Here is an 18,768-nt window from a genome sequence, read left to right on the forward strand (position 1 = left end):
ATTGATATGATACGTATTTACAATTAATCGATTATAGCTATTATTAAACAGTATATTCGATTGTATACAGTATTTCAGCTTGCTGGTCACACCCCTCGAGCTTTCTAACTAACTGTAACGGCGCCCTTCCAACTGTAATCATAAAGGTTAAATGTGAAACGTGCAGTGCAAGTGAAAATTTATGTATTTTTTGTAATATGAGTTTGATGGATGAAAGTTTTCCCTCAGATGAACTCTTCGACGAGTTGAACAACACAGCTAGCAGATCAAACAGCTTGCAGCGGCAATACAGCGTTTGCCACAATATTCCCACCACATCAGGATCGGTAGCAACGGGCAACGAACATTTCCAGATTTCCGGAAACAATGAGACGCCATTTCTAAACAGCGATTGCTCGGAGGAAACTTGCGCCAGCGATCCTGTGGGACTCGGACATGATCACGATCGCGATGAGGCCAAGAATGGTGAGTTGGCATAACAGATAAATGTTATGATCGAGAGTTAACAACAATTTTCACAGACTTGGGCAACAATGAGGGGCAACAACTGGGCAGGGCGAGGAACAGCAAAGCGATATCCTATCAGGACATTCACTCAGCATACACGAAGCGACGCTATAAGCATGTGACCAGCAAGGTGGCAAAATATATTGCCGAATTGGATGGCAAAGGCAGCAAGGGAAAAGGCGGACAGTTGGGCAGCAATGCCAACTCTGCTGGGGCATTTCAACGGCATCGTTCGATGCCCGAAACATTGACGCCGCGAGACGATAACGACGATCGTCACCATCAGCAGCATCAGGAGGAATCCATGTCTGTGGCAAACAGCAGCGATACAAACACAGCACATGCTCGAGACGAAAGTTACGAACGTCTGATGAATGAAAATGACTTTTTGGATTCACGAAAAAACTTCTTGGAGACAATGCTGCGCGAATCTAACGACAAGCTGCAGCGACAGTCTGGCCATAACAACTACTTGCAGTCGCGACTCTATAAGGAGATGGACGAAAACATTACTCTGCGGAACAACATTGATCTGCTTCGCAACGAACTAATCGAATACAAGAACAAACAGCAATGGCAGCAGTCCAATAAGTTTTTGGCAGGAACACAAACAGGAACAGGAAACGGGCACTCTTTGCACTCTTTCATGTACTATCCGATTGCGGCGAGCAGTGACAACACAGTGGTCACGACGGCCACACAAACCGATCTGCCAACGCATCTTTCGCCTCTGTACAATTTGTCGGACATGACTGCGATTGCGGCAACTGCAACACCGCACTTCAATGCCAATATTAATGACATCACTTACGATAGTCGCGATGGTTCCATCGAAATACCATTGCTCAGTGTGCAGCCCACAACACGACACCGGGACACCATGATGACCAATAACAACAACCACAATATGATGAGACTTGCGTTAAACTTTAGCAATGACAGCGCTGAAGTGGATGCCAATGGCAATTCTATCAACATTATTGGTAAAGTCATCTTATATATAATAGAATTCAATCAATAGACAATAAACCTAGCAATCCACCTACAGCAATTCGTAGCGATGCCAATGGCAATCTGTTGCAGCCTAGCAGATCATCAAATCTCAATGGCAACACAACAACCAACAACTCGGACAGCAGCCAACCTAGTAGCAATGATTCTGCCATCGAGATTGCGGAACGCCATGAAGAGATGCATTCACCGCAGCCGCGTTTTCGTGGAGAGACAATCACATTTCGTCCAGCGGGCAATTGGAATCAACGCAAGATCCTTTATTTTGATAATCACAGTAATCGTGTCACCGATCTAATACCATTAAATGTGGTCCAAACGTCCAGCAGTTCCACTGAGAATGCCCACAATTCTAACAACTCAAACCAATCCATTATCTTTAGCCACCACACGACAAACACATTTGGGCGACGTCTGAGGAAATCGTTCGCATCCCGTATTTTGCGAATCCTTGGACCTTGTGCAAGTTGCGACGATCCCAATCAAACTTTGGATGCATCCAATGGCACATATATGGTTGGCATTCCACTTCTAAACGAAAATTCTAGTCGTGTATAATTTGTATTTCTTGTTTGCTTACGTTACGCTGGCCGTTTGGAAGAATAGTTTACGTTTTATTATCTCATCGTTTTTTGAAGATGATCCAAATCGTTTGTATTCATTTTTATGTTTTGTAGTATTTATATGTATTTATGCATTTATTTAATTATTTTAGTTAATATTTAAATGTAGTTTGTTCCTCAATTTTCTCAAATACAAGTATTCTTATTGCAATGTACGAGACACTTTGAATATTCTGTTTGAAAAATTGCGCCTTGTTTGTGGTGTGTATTGAAATACTTAAATATACCAATGTGTCAAGATATTAGTATATTCTCCTATATACAGCAAAAAGTGTAACCAGCTGGCTATTATGCAAGTGATACCAATGGCAGTATTTCGAGAAATCAAGTTTCGGTTACACTGACTGGCGGTTTCCCATAGCCAGAATAAATAAAATATTTGTGCCCTATGGTCGCTTTTAATTAGAGGATGATAGTACTGTAAGTGCGGCGGCTGTCTAGTGCTCCTCCAGCTGATATTCGCCAACATCGTGGTTCACAACATACCGTTCATATGACGTAGAAGGCGGCGGCGGCGGCGGCGAGTGACGGCGGCAGCAGCAGCGACGCAACAAACACAACAACAAAAATATACATATAGCAAAAAAGTAAGCGGTTCAATTTTCGAGACTAGCCGAGAAAAGCTCGTCGTCGTCAGTTATCAGACATCATTCAACACTTTCGTTTGGCAAAACTCAAAAAAGAAATGCACTAAATTCGAAGAACGTTTGGACAAAATTTTCATGTATTTATAGAGCACACAAATCATCATCCTCCTTCACATCAACAAGAACAACAACGTTATTCAAGAGGGTGGCGATAAAAACAACAGCACGACAATAACAATAACGTAATCTCTTGGAAGGGAGCAGCAACAACCAGAATAAACCAGACATATTTCCAACTTCATCCGGTCGCGCAACCTTTCATAGGCAGGACACGCCGATGCTGCTCTCGACGGCTGGAACTGTAACGGTAACTGCAACTGGAACGCCTGGCAAATGGATAAATTCATCAATTCCGGATCCGTATCCGGATCAGGCTGCTACGGTCATCACAATGCAAATGCAACGCTCGTAGCGGCAGCTCCAACAATAGCAGCAACAAAGCATTGTCAGAGACTGTCCAACAACAACAACTTCAGAGCCAGGCAGCAGCAACAACAACAGCAACTTATCAATACAACAGTTGGACGTGCTGGAAATTCCAGTCCCAAATTGGCAGCGACATTTCAAGGTATGAGTGTGAATGTTGTGCAGAGTGCTGCTACAATCCTGCCAAAGCAGGCGCAAATCATTGGACAACAGCGGCAAGCGACACCAAACAACAACAACAATCTAAATCACAATCAGAAACTGCTCAAACCGCCTGGAATGATAGAACAGCAGCAGCAGCAGCCGACAATTGTTGGCAGCGTCAGCGGCATCATCAGGACGAAACCGCGCAACAAAAGCGAAGGTAGGCAACCATTTTGATTTTTTCTTTTCGATTTCTTGGCAGCACTGATTTTTGTCGTGTGTGCGTGCATGCATGCGTATGTGTGTGTGTGCGTCTTTCAAATCTATTTTTGTGCACAACTTGCGTTGTACTTATGTGGCGAGAGCAAGAGCATGAGTGACAAATGAGAGCAAGAGAGAGGGGTAGGAGTAGGGTTAGAGGGTATGCTAGCAAAACGAAGTGAGAGAAACTTATTACACATATGTTTTGTACATAATATACTAATTATTGATAATTCAATTGTCTTCTCTTGCTATCTCTGTTTTATATAGAAGCCATCGGTGATTTACTGCAGCGCATTCCAGACATTGGTCACATCTTCGATGTGCACAGCCGCATTGGCAACGGCACTTTTAGCACCGTGCTGCTGGCCACACTCAAACGCGAGTCCTATTTGCCGGACAGCAAACGGCGCAAGTTTGCGATCAAACATCATATACCCACTAGCCATCCTGATCGCATTATGAAGGAGCTGCAGTGCATGACCGATATGGGGTATGTATAATACATATATTGCATATCTATGCATATGCCATATGCCATAACCAAATTCAAATTAAAATCCTCCATATATGTACGAATGTACATACAAACATATATACTACAACAAACGACCCCAAACAGCTTTCATAATTTGTGTGGTATGTGCGGTGGTGGCCACCTTAAAACGTTAAGAGAGCGCGTCACGAACTACGTCAGTCGGCAGCCAAAGCCATGTAGACACATCTCCTCCATTCTACGTGCCTACGTCAATACGTCATTGCAATTTATTTAAGTTGCCGTTGCCGTTGTCGTTGTCGTCGTTGCCATTGGCCCCACACAACAACGTTTATTGCACTTTCACACACCATTCACGTGCCCTGCTCTCTCAGTTACACAGACTCTCTATCTCCCTCTCTGCCTGCTTACTCGCTCTTGCTCTCTGTGGTGCGACGCATTTCGCATTTGGTTTGCTCGTGTAACGTTTGTTTACAAATCATACAAACAATAAATACTAACACATGTCTGTCTGTGCTAGTATGAGAGCCGTAAATATGTACATATATTCATTTATCGATAAATGATGCAAAGTGTGTGGTGGGAGGTAGAGAGGTGGGAACATGTCCTGTCTAGCCGCATTTATCGATTATGCTTATGCTTATCGATAGACGGCATGCTACTTAGCTGAGCGATTAGATAAGCTCCAAAAACAAACACTGACCACATACCTTCCGTATGCGTGTGTACATGCGCGTTTGCATGTGTGTTGCTGTCTTGCTGTCTGTTTTTGTTTGTTTGTTTGTGTATTTAGCTAAACTGTTCAATTCCGCTTTGAACTACCTTGAACAAGGTTATCATCATTAAAGTTTTAAACCATTAACGAGAAGCCAGCTGGCTGCGTTCGATATATTCCGTTAGGGATTGTGCGCTGTCGATTGTTTGTGTTTGTTGTCTTGCATTATTTATTAATGTGCTTCGCCTCGCCTCAGCCAATTGTTTCGTGAGAAAGAGACGGAGAGGCAGAAAGATAGATGCAGACAGGCGACAGCGTGACGCTTTGTGCGTGGGCAGAGCCAGAGCAGGTGGGCGAGCGGTGCTGGGTGGGTGGCTGTTTCTGTTTGGGTGACTACACAGCATACTTATTAGTCAGGCAAGACAAGCCAACCGGCCGGCCGGCTAAAGCTCTCCTTGCTTGCACTCTGCTCTCTCTCTCTTTCTCTAAAAGTATATGTAAGTGTTTGAGTGCGTTTGTATGTGTGTGTGTGTTTGTGTCTGTTTTTTTTTTGTTGCCTGGGTCCCCTGTCTTTCGCTCTCGCATTCGTTTTCTATATCGTTCTCTATCCGTGTTCAATTTGCGCAAATTCCGTTTGCCCAATTGCGTCATAGCACCGTCGTCCGTCGCTCGTTGATGATAATTATGACTATTGGGCCCCGCGGCTTGGGTCGTGCGCAATGCTAGGCGAGAAATTATCATCGCTGTGACGTCGGTCACATTGCTGTCGTCGCGACGTGGGCGGCATGGACATCTTACGTTGTTTCTTTACGCGCTTACGTTCTAAGCTCTAACGTCACTGCAAAACTTCAAGATGGCGTCCTTTGAAAATAGTACGCAATTGCTTAGCAGTAACCTAAAATCTTTAAATCGAAATGTATTACGTCAAAATGTATCCTTTTTTGACGTAACTTTTAATTCGTTGTAGTTAGGGGAAAAGTTAAATATCAAACTATAGTAATTACCATGTAATTTCATCCTATTTCGTGCAGCGATGACAATTTCTGAACTAATCCCATACTCCTTTTCCTCTCTCTCTGTCTAGCGGCACGGATAATGTGGTAGGGATCCACTGTTGCCTGCGCTGCGATGCCTCGGCTGCCTTTGTGATGCCGTACATGCCCCACGATCGCTTCCACGACTTCTACACCAAAATGGATGTGCCCGAGATACGAATGTATATGCGCAATCTACTCCTTGCTCTGCGTCACGTGCACAAGTTCAACATCATCCATCGGGATGTGAAGCCCAGCAATTTCCTCTACAATCGTCGCCAGGGGCAATTTCTGCTCGTCGACTTTGGGCTGGCGCAGCATGTGAATGTGAATAGCAGCAGTACCACAGCATCAATGTTAAACGCTGGCAGCCAGCAACCAACGCTCCAGGTGCAGAAATCCTGCACGGGTATCCTAAGCAGCAAGCGGCCACGGGAACGAGATTCTTTGGTGTCAGCATCGCAGCAGCAGCAACAACAACAGCAGCAGGGGGCAAGTGCCACCGATGTGCAATTGGGTGGCGCCGTGAAGCGCATGCGTTTAATCGAGGAGACGACGTCCGCGTCGAGCAACTGCTGGAGCAAGATGCCACTGAAGCCGGTCAATGAGATTGCGCAGAGCAGTAGCCGCGCAGCTGCTGCCGAGCTGCCTTCGGATAATCCCAAGCAGAGCGATGCGATCAATGCCAGTCAATCGCAGATCCAGGCCCAGACAGTGCCGACAACAATAGCCCCAGCTGCAACAGCAGTGGGAGCAGAAGCTGGAGCTGGAGCTGGAGCAACTCCAGCAACCGCTGCCAACAAGTACAACACAAATCGCGGAGCTGGCGGAGGCGGCGCTGTGGGTAGCGGTGGCAAGTGTTATTGCTTTGCCAATCCCTCGGTGTGCCTCAACTGCCTGATGAAGAAGGAGGTGCATGCATCCAGGGCCGGCACACCAGGCTATCGTCCACCCGAGGTGCTGCTGAAGTATGCGGATCAAACAACCGCTGTGGATGTCTGGGCAGCCGGTGTCATCTTTCTATCGATACTCTCCTCGGTCTATCCATTCTTTAAGGCGCCCAATGATTTTGTGGCCCTCGCCGAGATTGTCACGATATTCGGAGATCGGGCGATCAGGAAGACAGCATTGGCGCTGGAGCGCATGGTGACGATCAGTCAACGCTCGAAGCCGTTGAATTTGCGCAAGCTGTGCCTGCGTTTTCGGCATCGTCAGATCTTCAGCGATGCGCAAATGATACGCAAATATGAGACGCCCGATGGCCGATGCGATGTGTGCAAGAACTGTGATCAATACTTCTTCAATTGCCTGTGCGAGGATAGCGAGTATGTGACGGAACCACTCGATCCCTATGAATGCTTTCCAAGCAGTGCATACGATCTGCTTGCCCGCCTGCTTGAGATCAATCCGCATCAGCGGATCAGTGCCGAGGAGGCGCTGCAGCATCCCTTCTTCAACGAGCCGCCGTTGCCCAACAACAATGCAATCAGGCAATCATCGTTGGCATTGACAACGTCGCGCAGGCGCGCTCCTAAGGCGCCAGAGGGAATCGCAGTGGATATGGCAGCGGTTGCTGGAGCCGCCGAGGAGCAACTGCATCCGGCTCTGAACAAACTGTGAAACTAGTCGAAACTACACAACAATCTGCAACACATAAAAACTATCTATATAGTATATATTTGTATGTGTATGTGAACCACCTTAGAACTTAATCTTCACCAGTGTCCAGGTGATGTATATATGTACATATGTATATATATCATCATCACAATTCATCAAGCAACTCACTCATCTTTGATCTAAGTCCTTAAAGTTTTTCGTAGAGAACGTCGTGTTATACTCAAGAAATATGCGCAAATCCCCAGCATGGATTTTCCATATCATCATCTACACCAAATAAAACATGTAATCTTAAATCGTAAAATGTAAGCTAAGTTAAAAATGTTTTTTTTTTCTTCTTTTGTAAGTAAAAAATGTTATGTTGGCAGCGTATAACAGTATAATATCAGCTATACCTATTTGTATTATATAGAATGTATACCATGTTGTATAATTCGAATAGTTATTAAAACACACACACACACACAGATATACACAAAGAAAAACATATTAATACATAAGCCCATTTATAGGGTAAAACAAGCTATTGAGCTGACATCATTATACTGATACATATGTGTATATATATACAAGTATATGTAACTCTTGATGTGTATATACAAAACAAATATATTTATACGATGCTATTTGAAATGAATCCAAAATGCGTGTTTATCCTCAATCTCCTATCGTAAGTGTGATCCAAATAATTCAACTGGTCTTGTCAGGTTTTTAACGATTATGTCGAACGTTAATTGAAATATTGCAAATATTTGCAGTCTAGTTAACAAATTAAGTTTATTTTTTGAAAAGATTTTACATGTCATATGTAAAAAAAAAAAGAATTGTAATCTATACTAAGAGTTGGGTTTACTGACGCTTAAGAACTGTTTATGACATTTTTATGTGGCCATTTTCTTGGTTCGCTTTCTGGACGCTTTCTTCGTCTTTGTTGTCGTCACCGGTTCATCCTTCTCCTTCTCCTCTTCTTGTTCCTGCTCCATGGCATTGCTGCTCGCGGCATTGTCATCGGGTACCTCCTCGACTTTAATGCGTTTGCCGGCGATGACATCTTCCTTGCTGGGCTGTGTGGTGATTACGCGCTTCTTGGGCTTTTGGAAGCTGCCGCGACCCGCCGCACGCTCCGATTCCTCGATGCTGTATGGCTCCGTTTCAAGTGCCTTCATGCGACGCTTGTGGACTTTGGTGCGAAAATGCGCTTGCATCGCTGTGTCATCGATGAAGTATTTGGCGCAGTGCACACAATAGAATTGGGCAAAGCCCGGCTTATCCAGGTCCACGTTTTGATTGATCAATTCGCCGCTGCGCGTCTTCAGATCATCATCGATCTGATCGAGATCCCGGCGACGATTACGCACACGCCAGCGACGCTGCAGATGCGTATCGCCATAGTGCATCTTCTTACGCTTCTGTACCATACCCATCTTGAAAGAGTTTTTCCTTTTCCTCTTCGCACAAACACAAAAAAAAAAATTCAGTCCCGGTTTGTGATTGCGACTACACGTGTTTTGTTTTGAAGCACTTCGCTTGCGCAGAATTATTATACACCAGTTGCTCAAACTCAGTCCAAGGATTCAACAAATCTTTAAAGCTATTCAAAGAAAACACTAATCAGACAATTTGTATTGAATAACAATTGCGTTTGTTTTTTTACTCACACGAATAATTAATAAACAATATCTTAGGCAATTTACTGCGCATAAATAGTTATACAAAAATAAATCAATAGGTACACACTGTCACAGCTGCCTGCTGATGGCATTTCAGTGCGTACACACTCTATGCAGTCGCAATGTAAACGAAACGCCACCTGTGTGTATGCACGGCACAGCTGTTTTTTATTTATTTATCGATATGACATAATTAATGCACAAATATTTAAATAATTGTATATCTCTTTCGTAGCAAGGTGAGCATTTATTGAATGAACGCATTTCAACGACACTTTGATTTCCTGCCTGTCAATATATACGATAATTAACAATCGATAATATGACATCGACAGCGCGCCAGTGCCAAGTACAAATCTATTTTCGACATAAAATAGCACATTTTGAACTACAGCTTGCGGTCACGCTAGCCCCAGATTTAGTTTTCTTTATTTAATCGTGCGAATAAGTTGTCTGCGGGCGGACGTGCGCATTTTTTGTTGGTTTCATAAATAATCGCAAATACGGCAAAAATAAGTAAATAAATGCAGAATTGTAAAATAAACAGCAACTCAATTGCAGCCAGATAATGCAACTAAGTCCTACATAACTGTTCAATGCAACCCATATCGCAGTGCAAACATGTGTGATTAAATAACCGAAGTCTCCTTTGGACAGTGCATTTTGTGTTAAATAATTGTATTTTTTTCTTTTATGTTTTGTTGCGCGTACCACACAAAAGTGAGCAACAAAACCGTGTGTGTGAAAGCATTAACAGTAAAGATCGACAACAGTTTGTTATGCTAATGAAAGTAGAGATCCCCTCTCTCGTTTCGTTCCTGAGCAAAACAGCTGTTCTTATTGTGCATCTCTATGCAAGTAGCAGCAGCTTCCATTAATCGGGAGAAAGTGAAACGTCAAAGTGACAGAGTGACCGACATCAACTACGATTAAACCACATCATTGGGTTGTGTGTGTGTGTCTCTATGTTTGACTGTCAATCAATCTGGCATTTGTGTTGTTTTTTTGCTTAATTAATTTGATTTTGAAATGGTATCTGTTACAGCTTTGCACACATTCCGTTGGAGTTGTTGTACCCGGCACATTTGTTAGTTGCATTCACAGTTGCAGTTGTGTATGCAATAAATAATCGCATCAAGTGCAGCAATATACAATGTAAGTTTGTCAACAACAAGAACAATGTGTAATTGATTTGTAGTTTTTGCTTTCTGTCCACACACAAATACACACACTTGTACACTTATCATCAATAATATAAAAGAACGTGCGAAGACCTGTTTATCAGTTGGGCTCGCTCGTTAATCAGACGATTCGCCATTTAACACTTGCATACACACGCACACACACATATATATGTATGTATATCAATGCTATTTATGCGTGCGTATGTGTGTCATGCATTGTTGATATTAATATGTATAGTCAAGCACGTTAACCGTCGTCGCATCTGTTCGCATTCCGAATCTTATTGATCGATTTCGAATTTAGATCGAATCGTGTAATATTTGCAATTGTCTCGAAACTCATTTTTTCTTTTGTGCGCTTACTGTGACGTAACGCACACACGTACGCTTAAGAGCTGCCCCTATCCCTGCCTCTTTGGTGTTCATCAACCTGTTTCAGCAATTCAACCAAACGCACTCACAAACACACACATAATTGCTCACACAGTCTCCGCCGTCAGCTGGCATTCGCTCGCTCTCTCACTCGTTAGGACTGCGAGCAGTGTTTGCACATCAAAAAATAACAGAAACAATTACTTTTTGCATAGCGATGCAACAGATCCAAAAATATTAAATTTAACGTTTCTAAAAATGACAAGACACTTGTGATTAATGTAGTTTAAATAATTTGCACACATAGATACAAATATGTATATATGTATGTACATACACTTGTATGTTGCATTAGCAATGCTGTTTATCCATAATTGATAATTGTGAGCGCTTGCATGTTCGCCATCTTTGATTCTCTTACGTTTCCCTTTCATATAACGGCACAGCCGAGTTGCCATATCAACGAATAAAGCACACAATAATGTTGCTAATGGCTGCTAAATGATTGTGTGTCCAGTTGAAAACGAAAGTCTTCAGCTACAGCCAAGATGTGAGAGAGAGGGAGAAGAAAAGACAAACGAACATGTAAAGTGGAATTGCAAAATCAAAAGACAGCTGCTGATCTTTGCAACTGGCACGATGTTGAATGGGGTGGAAAACAGTGTTGCCCAATCGTGACTGTGGGTCACCGTTCAGTGTTGGCAAAGTATAGGGGAGTCCCCCCAACATATACCACGTAATATGCAGTAATTAGTTGGCAGTAGTTTTTGTTTTGGTATTTTACGCAATTCCAATTCTCAATTATGCTTTGCTCTTTAATAGTTATGCAAGTCGAAAATTAAGAAAATACCAAAACTAAGAAATTAATGATCGTAAGCCGAAGTCGAATTGGCAGGATTTGAGCTGCAAGCAATCCAATCGTCTAGATCGTTCAAACTATGATGGCTATATCGAGGAGTATCGTCAAGCGATATTGATGCATTGCGAACTGCATTCAAGCATTGTGAATACCCAATTTCAATCGGTCGCTCGTCAGCAGGGCGCCTTACCCAAGAAGGTCATTCCAGAGAAGCAGCGCGATGTGCAATCCCGGTTTCAATTGTTTTAAGGAGGGTGTCACTAGCATTCCCATTTAGGAAATACCTGACATCAATGAACTCCATTACCGATCCACAATCAATATCAATTCAGGAAACTGTCCCTTAGATGCCGATCCAGTCAAGCTTAAGTCGAGCTTTGTTTCGATATTACGTCTTCGTAAAGCTAGGTGCTTCTTAGAGAACAGTGAAGGCCCGCGATGTATCCCATTATTATGACGTTAATAAGTATGCCATGGGTGGCACAGAACAGGCAGCACACGTTGTCTCTATTTCAATTGTCGGCTTTTCAATAAGGCTGGCAGTGCCAAAACACGTAAGCGCTATTACGAACAGCTAATGCGTCAAATGGATCTCCGAGCAAAGTAATTAACGGTGTGATTTCATCTAGTCATGATTAAAGCTTTATATCAACAGGTGTCAGTAGTGATTTCCTTAGCGAGCAGCTGAGGACTTGTTAACTCGACTATATTTCAATTTATAAAATACATCAAACTTTGCACGGAATTTCTCAATAATGCACAAAAATAAATTACTTTCTAGAGCTACTTAATTTTGTAATAAGTTTTGAGTAGTATTCAAAAAAAAAATGAAATATGGGTAGCTTTAAGTCGTACCCACTTATCTATAGCTAACTTATACTGGTTGTTTGATTCGATTTGTTTTGTGTCTTGTGTGCAGCCAGTTGGGTGAGTTGGCACTTTCAAGGTGAACGTCTTATGCGCGCCCGTTATGGGTTATTTGGTAGTTGGCTCTTAGCGGTGGGGTCAGTGTTTGGCAGCAGCTAAAAAATGTGCTTAGAATTGAGGGCCTGTACTTAACTCGATTTGCCTTATCTTAAGCAGCACAGCCGAAATTCCAAAAAAAGAACCTCAGCTGCTTTTTATTGCGGTTCTTTGTTAGAGTGAGAGATAGACGCTTATAATTATTATAAAGTATGTGTGTTGCGAGACTTGTTTTTTGTATGTTTGTTTTATAGACAGTACGCTCTCTTGTGGTTAACCTGGTCAGTTTGAATTGCTATCATCACATTAAATGTGGAACGCGAATCGCAGCTCACAACTCGTTTCTTATTACTGGGTAAATACGTGCCTTCCTCTCTTCCTCTCCCGCGGATACCCGGATATATGGCGGCAAGTCGCGTGACTCGATCGAAAAAGCAGAGGAGATCGGAGGAGGGGCAAGCAAGTCGACATACTGAGTATTTGAATTTCCCCAGAAACTCATTATAGCGTTGACTTCTATGTACTTGCATGTACATGCAATGTGAAACGATCTGACAATCTGTTTCTGCAATTGTTTTCAACGATCGTTGGTTAAGTCAAACCATGTAGCGGGTTATCTGGTCCGATCGCAACAGAGTGAGATACGTAGTATAGCATATTTATGCTGAAATCACGGTTCCCATTCATTTGTTCGTTACCCTCGCTGATTGTGCACTACACATGCACTACAACCAACCATAGAGAACTACAGGGAGAAAACCCTCTCTAATGCACCTTATCAACGTTCAGTGTCGTTTGCTGTCTTTATGTCTGCTTTTCTGTGATATGCACGAACCGCAAAACAACACGATGAATTCCCCCGATTATTGCTGTTGTCGTTATTATTATTATTGTAGTTGTTGTTGTTGTTGCCGTAACTACCCACAAACAGATACACAACTCAACTGAAACAAAGAGGCTTCCACGCCCAAATTCCTCACTTGCGGTTGATCAAACTCTAATTTATGTCCGCCAACTGGCATTATCACATAGAATGCACATTTTTCGATATCTAAAGCACAGTCGAAAAAGTGAACTGCTTCGGGGATTACATTCGTGCAAAGCTCATAACAAATTATCCAAATATATCCTTAACCAAATGTCAACATAACCTCACAGTGAGTCAGTGAAGTTCTTTATCACTGTTCCCAGAGTAATATACATTAAATTGTTATTATTCTGAAACATTTATTTGGAAATAGTTTAACTGTGCTCAATAAGACTTAAAATTTTTGATATAGTATAAGAAAATGCTTATAAAGATTAATATCTTTAAATTTGGAAACTATATTTTAGTAGAAATTCAGATTCATTGAACCTTCAGCCTTCAAACGCTATGAAAAGATATAAACTGATGTATGAATGCATAAATATCCAAAATAAATGGTTTGTGGAGTGGTTAATAAATATTTTATTAATGCATAGAAGAAGTAACCTCAAATCTCAGCGAATTGATATCATCATATGCATAAAGTCCAAGTGCCATAAATATTTAACTTGAGTTGAAGATTGCCGAGCAATTTGCCAGCACCATAATCGATTTGTGAGGTTGGAATGAAGCTGGATGGAAGCTGTCGCTGACGCCCCTCCAACGAGTTGAATGAGGCAGGCAAACACGCTTCGCAATGCTGAGAATTTCATTAAACTTCATTCGAGCTGCAGAAAATGCGTACAGCAGTAGTACAGGGGAATGTGTGACCTTTATTATAATGGTTTGGAATGGGCAAAGAGATAATGGGAGCATTTGGGAAAGTATTCCGCGATTGAGCGGCGGGTGAAAGGTGTGTGTATGTGCTGTGCTGTGCTGCTGAGTCAGGGCAACAGTCATTGAATGATTGACTTTCTAGTCTGACAGCCAGCTGTGCAATTGATTGGGGCTGGGTCCCATGAACCCACAAAGTGCCCCTTCATTTCTCTACCTTTTGTGTGTGCTCCATTTTTGATTTAATTGTTTTGTTGTTACCAATTTGGCACTTAACTTTCACTATTCGCCACACAGATATACAGATAATAAAGGGACCCCGCTTCCGTAGCCTACAGTCGAAATGGACGCACATGCTCATCACGCACACCACGCCCACGCAGATCCCAATGTTGGTGAGTAATCCTATTCGCTCGCTACTCGCAACCCTCTAAACACATTTGCCCACAGAGCTGATTGATCATTCCTTGCACATGATGGATTCAACGACGCTGAGTCCACCACTGGTGACGCCACACGCTGATCCCGATATGAGCATGCATGCGCATCATCATCATGCTGGCGGCACAGGCACCGGAATGGAGCACATGATGTCCATGGCGGTAAGTCCCAGTTCCCAGTTCCCTCTCCTAAGTATCTCTGCTTTATTGAAACGTTTTCGACAATTGCAGTTCCACTTTGGCTACAATGAGACCATATTGTTCTCGTGGTGGCACATCGAAACAGTGGCTGGTCTCGTTGGCTCCATGATCGCCATTTTTCTGCTGGCGCTGCTCTATGAGGGTCTCAAATACTATCGCGAGTATCTCTTCTGGAAGACGTACAATCTGCTGGAGTATCGCCCGGTTACGGGGCCGCAACGCAATCCCGAAGCACCCCGCATGCCCCCTGCAGCTGCCGCAGCGCCTTCTCCCGTGCAGTGAGTATCAACCCTGGCTATGCGCCGGCCCTGGACATGCTCAAGCCTTGGCCTTGATGTTTGCCGTTAAATTTGCTGCTTCAGTTTCTTTTTTTTTGCATGTCCTTTCTATATTTTTGAATTAGTTCGCTCATGCTGTCCGTCGTTCTTTATGTAAATATTAATGCTAATGCCTTTATTTCTCTCATTTTTCTCTTCTTTCTATTTCGTTTTCGTTGCCGTCTTTATCGCCCTCTTGTGTGTATCATTCGCAACAATATCGCAAAATACGCTTTCCGCTCGCTCGTTCGCTCGATCCAACGTCATCTGTACCATAATCACAACAAATAATATATTTATATATCGCGCATTCATGTAAATTTTCATCATTATCTTCTATACATAACACAACACTCGGCTGTACAAAATCCAAAACAAAAACAAAATCAAAAACAAAACCACCAAAATAATAATCTCTAATTATAATTATAACACTATTATTGATATTGTTGATTGAAAACAATAACAAAATATCGCGAAACCTTGCAAAAATACGCTTACAAATTGATAACGATAACGATAACAATTTGATATTGATCTCCCCCCTCCTAAATCTATCTGTATTTCGTACACTCACACACACACACACACACACGCAAACAAACAAACGCAACCGTTCCGTTTACCGTTACCGTAACTGCTTCCTGTGTTACCGTTACCCGTTACCTGTGCCCACGCCACGCCCTTCAGATATGTTGGCGAAGTTGTGCACAAGCAACCGTAAGTATGCCAAGAGTCCAGAACCACGTAACGCATCCTACATACTATGTACTATATGTTTATAAATGTGCACATACAATACAAATTATATAAATACATATACATTCATATATACATAAGTCAAGTGTGTCCGTTTGCAGCCGAATGTGTGGCGCCATCTGTTGCCCGTTATCCGATACTCCAGACAGCCGTCAGCTGTGCACTTCCTCCCCCTCCACCAACCCAGAAATTAATAATAATTATAAGCATACTAATTATGTAGATGTAGTTTATTGCACTGTGAATCTTAAGTTGTACACAAAAACGTAATTAGAATATTTAACACTTGCACTAAGTATCTAGTTTCGCGTGAAAGAAATGATATGGCAATTGCAGGCCTTGCATATAACAGCAACACACCTGTGACGTCACAGCTGCAGTCGCAATGCACATTCCACTAACTCAAGCACAACTGCTCCTCTCTAGCAGTCGGGCAATATCACATCGTGCTCGTGCTTTTATGCATAAGTTAAACTCGATACACGTATCGATATCGATAACTTGATGGCTTGCATGCGCAATGCGCAGAATGTTTAAACCCGTTTATTGCAGGCAGTCCAACATTGTTGTTTGTTTAATTGTTAAATTTCCGTTCATGTTTTCGTCTTTTAAAATGGGGAAAATTGCACAATTTCAACGTCCTTTTTTGTTATGGTATCCTAATGAAATCTATTTGAACATTTGAACAGACCGACGATGCTGTCCATCAATCATTTGTACCAGACGCTGCTGCACGTGCTCCAGGTGACGCTCTCCTTCCTGCTCATGTTAATCTTTATGACATACAATGTGTGGCTCTGCCTAATGGTTGTGTTGGGCGCCGGCATTGGATATTTTCTATTCTGCTGGAAGAAATCGGTCATTGTCGATGTGACGGAGCATTGTCACTAGCAGCGAACTACCAGGGACACAGATAACAACACAACCAGGGAGCCGTTCATCCACTCCAGCCAGCTGTGTCTCACAGATGAAGCATCGCCATGAGAGCAGCGAAACGGAGCCAGAAAAGAAAACTAAGACAGAACTGGAACTGGAAACGTCTAACAACTGAAAACTGGAAAGCTGAAGTTATCAGTGTAACGCTGAATAATGCCGCATTATCTCGAAATGTCAACAATCCAACATACACACACACATTTGTAAACACAGCAACACACACACACACACACATTTTTAGGTATCAACGTATTTTTTTATTAGTGCAAAAAGCATTTGCCAGCGCACTCAATTTTTATATACCACACACACGACAAACTGTGAATTTTTTCAAAAGGATATTTCTAAAACTGTATACTGCAACACTACAGCGCTTTGGGTACACATTTAATGCCAGCATCATACTTTTTTGAGGTTAAGTTTCAAAAGTGCAAAAGAACAAAATTCAATAATTTTTTAAGTTGCCCAGCAAATATTGTAAAAATTGTATAAAAGAACAAGAAAAATAGGGAAAGCAAACTAAAACTAAACAGTGACATTGTTATTAGTTCTCAAAGTAAGTTAGTAAAAGCAAAAACAAACAAATTTCTCAATTTGCTCAACATCTTTTTACTTTTTGTATTGATTTTTTTTTTCTTTCAACATCAATATTATTATTATACTTATACTTATTTTATACAAAAAAACAAAAATAACTGTTAATAAATGCAATTTTTTATTTAAAATATATATATATGCATGCATATATATTTGATATTATATTCGCAGAAGACATAATTTTGCAAGTATTTGGCAATTAATTTCTTAATTTTGCTTTCATAGATGTTGAAAATTCCGGTTTGAACATGATATTGACTACCGAAATTGATATAAGCATGCATAGATTATGGAAAGTTGTAGATATTAAATATATATATATATACAGAAAATGCAAAAAAAAAATGCTAAAGTTAATGGCAACAAAAAATTATACTACTTATAGTACATAATGAAAATATACAAAATAAATATACATACAATTGCTAAAAGAAAATCCAATTTAAAGTCATTTTTCTTCAACAACAAGGAATTTTTGGGAAAAACAGTGGATCTCTAGATCTTCAGAATGAACGAGAGCAATATTATTGCTCGTTTGCAACAATACACAATCTTGAAATATCCAAGTTTCCAATCTCTGTTTCAACATTTGCCAGAAACAATAAAATTTGTTTTCCACTTTGGCTAATTTAATGCCTCAATTCATTCAGAAACGTCGCTTGCAGTTCCACATCATTGGGTTAAGAAATTGAAATTTGAGATTTAGTTGAAATTCGAGTGTCGATTACCATGTCGTACCACATGTCGTATGAGTAATAATATGATTACATTTTTCATCCGCCCCGTTAACAAGAAAAAAAACTCAATTTTTTTTTTTTTTTGCAAATTTTGCAAATGGCTTTTATCTTTTAAAATTGTTGTTTTCATTCGTTTTATGCGTTTGGTTTTTTTTTATTAGAAAATTATTGCGAGTCTCAAATTGAATGTTATTAATATTATTATTATTATTATTATTATTATTAATTGTAAATGTAGGTTATATATGTAATAATTAAAAACTTGCTTTACATGACTACATTTGTTGTTTGTTTGTTGGTTGCTTGGTTGTTGTTGTTGTTGTTAATAAGTTGTTGTTTTATTCGTGTATGTTTACTTATGTTTTTCTGTTGTATGCGAATTAAAATAAAACTAAAATATTTTTACTAAATACATAACGAAAGGCGGGTGTGCGACGCGTTATCCTTCACAAACGCGGAAGATCAATGAACAAAAAATAAATAAACAAGAAAAGAAAAAGGAACATAA

At 41.3% G+C, this 18,768-nt stretch overlaps 4 protein-coding genes across 11 annotated transcripts; 3 read left to right on the plus strand and 1 right to left on the minus strand.

The window, feature by feature from the left end:
• Positions 1-116: 116 nt before the first annotated feature.
• On the plus strand, positions 117-2,692 carry LOC133848900 (protein swallow). 2 transcript variants are annotated; one of them, XM_062284633.1, is made up of 4 exons: positions 117-465; positions 522-949; positions 980-1,490; positions 1,556-2,692. In XM_062284633.1, exons 1-4 carry the CDS (start codon positions 198-200, stop codon positions 2,074-2,076), a joined length of 1,728 nt encoding a protein of 575 aa, XP_062140617.1. In that variant the 5' UTR covers positions 117-197; the 3' UTR covers positions 2,077-2,692. The 2 variants fall into 2 exon arrangements, with proteins under 2 accessions (XP_062140617.1, XP_062140616.1); XM_062284632.1 differs by having other exon boundaries at positions 522-1,490.
• A 316-nt stretch (positions 2,693-3,008) lies between these two features.
• On the plus strand, positions 3,009-8,127 carry LOC133848899 (cell division cycle 7-related protein kinase). The gene is made up of 3 exons (XM_062284631.1): positions 3,009-3,578; positions 3,890-4,112; positions 5,915-8,127. The coding sequence occupies exons 1-3, from the start codon at positions 3,122-3,124 to the stop codon at positions 7,482-7,484; spliced, it is 2,250 nt and encodes a 749-aa protein (XP_062140615.1). The 5' UTR covers positions 3,009-3,121; the 3' UTR covers positions 7,485-8,127.
• Positions 8,128-8,235: 108 nt separating this feature from the next.
• Positions 8,236-9,292, minus strand: LOC133848904 (zinc finger protein 593 homolog). 2 transcript variants are annotated; one of them, XM_062284643.1, is made up of 2 exons: positions 9,143-9,292; positions 8,236-9,075 (listed from the first exon to the last, which is right to left on the minus strand). In XM_062284643.1, exon 2 carries the CDS (start codon positions 8,906-8,908, stop codon positions 8,366-8,368), a length of 543 nt encoding a protein of 180 aa, XP_062140627.1. In that variant the 5' UTR covers positions 8,909-9,075; positions 9,143-9,292; the 3' UTR covers positions 8,236-8,365. The 2 variants fall into 2 exon arrangements, with proteins under 2 accessions (XP_062140627.1, XP_062140628.1); XM_062284644.1 differs by having other exon boundaries at positions 8,236-9,091; positions 9,143-9,241.
• A 236-nt stretch (positions 9,293-9,528) lies between these two features.
• On the plus strand, positions 9,529-17,003 carry LOC133848903 (high affinity copper uptake protein 1). 6 transcript variants are annotated; one of them, XM_062284637.1, is made up of 7 exons: positions 9,529-9,670; positions 10,200-10,309; positions 14,571-14,668; positions 14,724-14,875; positions 14,945-15,192; positions 15,922-15,951; positions 16,680-17,003. In XM_062284637.1, the coding sequence occupies exons 3-7, from the start codon at positions 14,617-14,619 to the stop codon at positions 16,879-16,881; spliced, it is 684 nt and encodes a 227-aa protein (XP_062140621.1). In that variant the 5' UTR covers positions 9,529-9,670; positions 10,200-10,309; positions 14,571-14,616; the 3' UTR covers positions 16,882-17,003. The 6 variants fall into 6 exon arrangements, with proteins under 6 accessions (XP_062140621.1, XP_062140622.1, XP_062140626.1 ...); XM_062284638.1 differs by having other exon boundaries at positions 14,579-14,668; XM_062284639.1 differs by lacking the exon at positions 9,529-9,670 and adding an exon at positions 9,700-9,874.
• The last annotated feature ends 1,765 nt before the right edge of the window (positions 17,004-18,768 follow it).

This window comes from Drosophila sulfurigaster, chromosome X (assembly GCF_023558435.1).
Source record: "Drosophila sulfurigaster albostrigata strain 15112-1811.04 chromosome X, ASM2355843v2, whole genome shotgun sequence".
NCBI lineage: Eukaryota > Metazoa > Arthropoda > Insecta > Diptera > Drosophilidae > Drosophila > Drosophila sulfurigaster.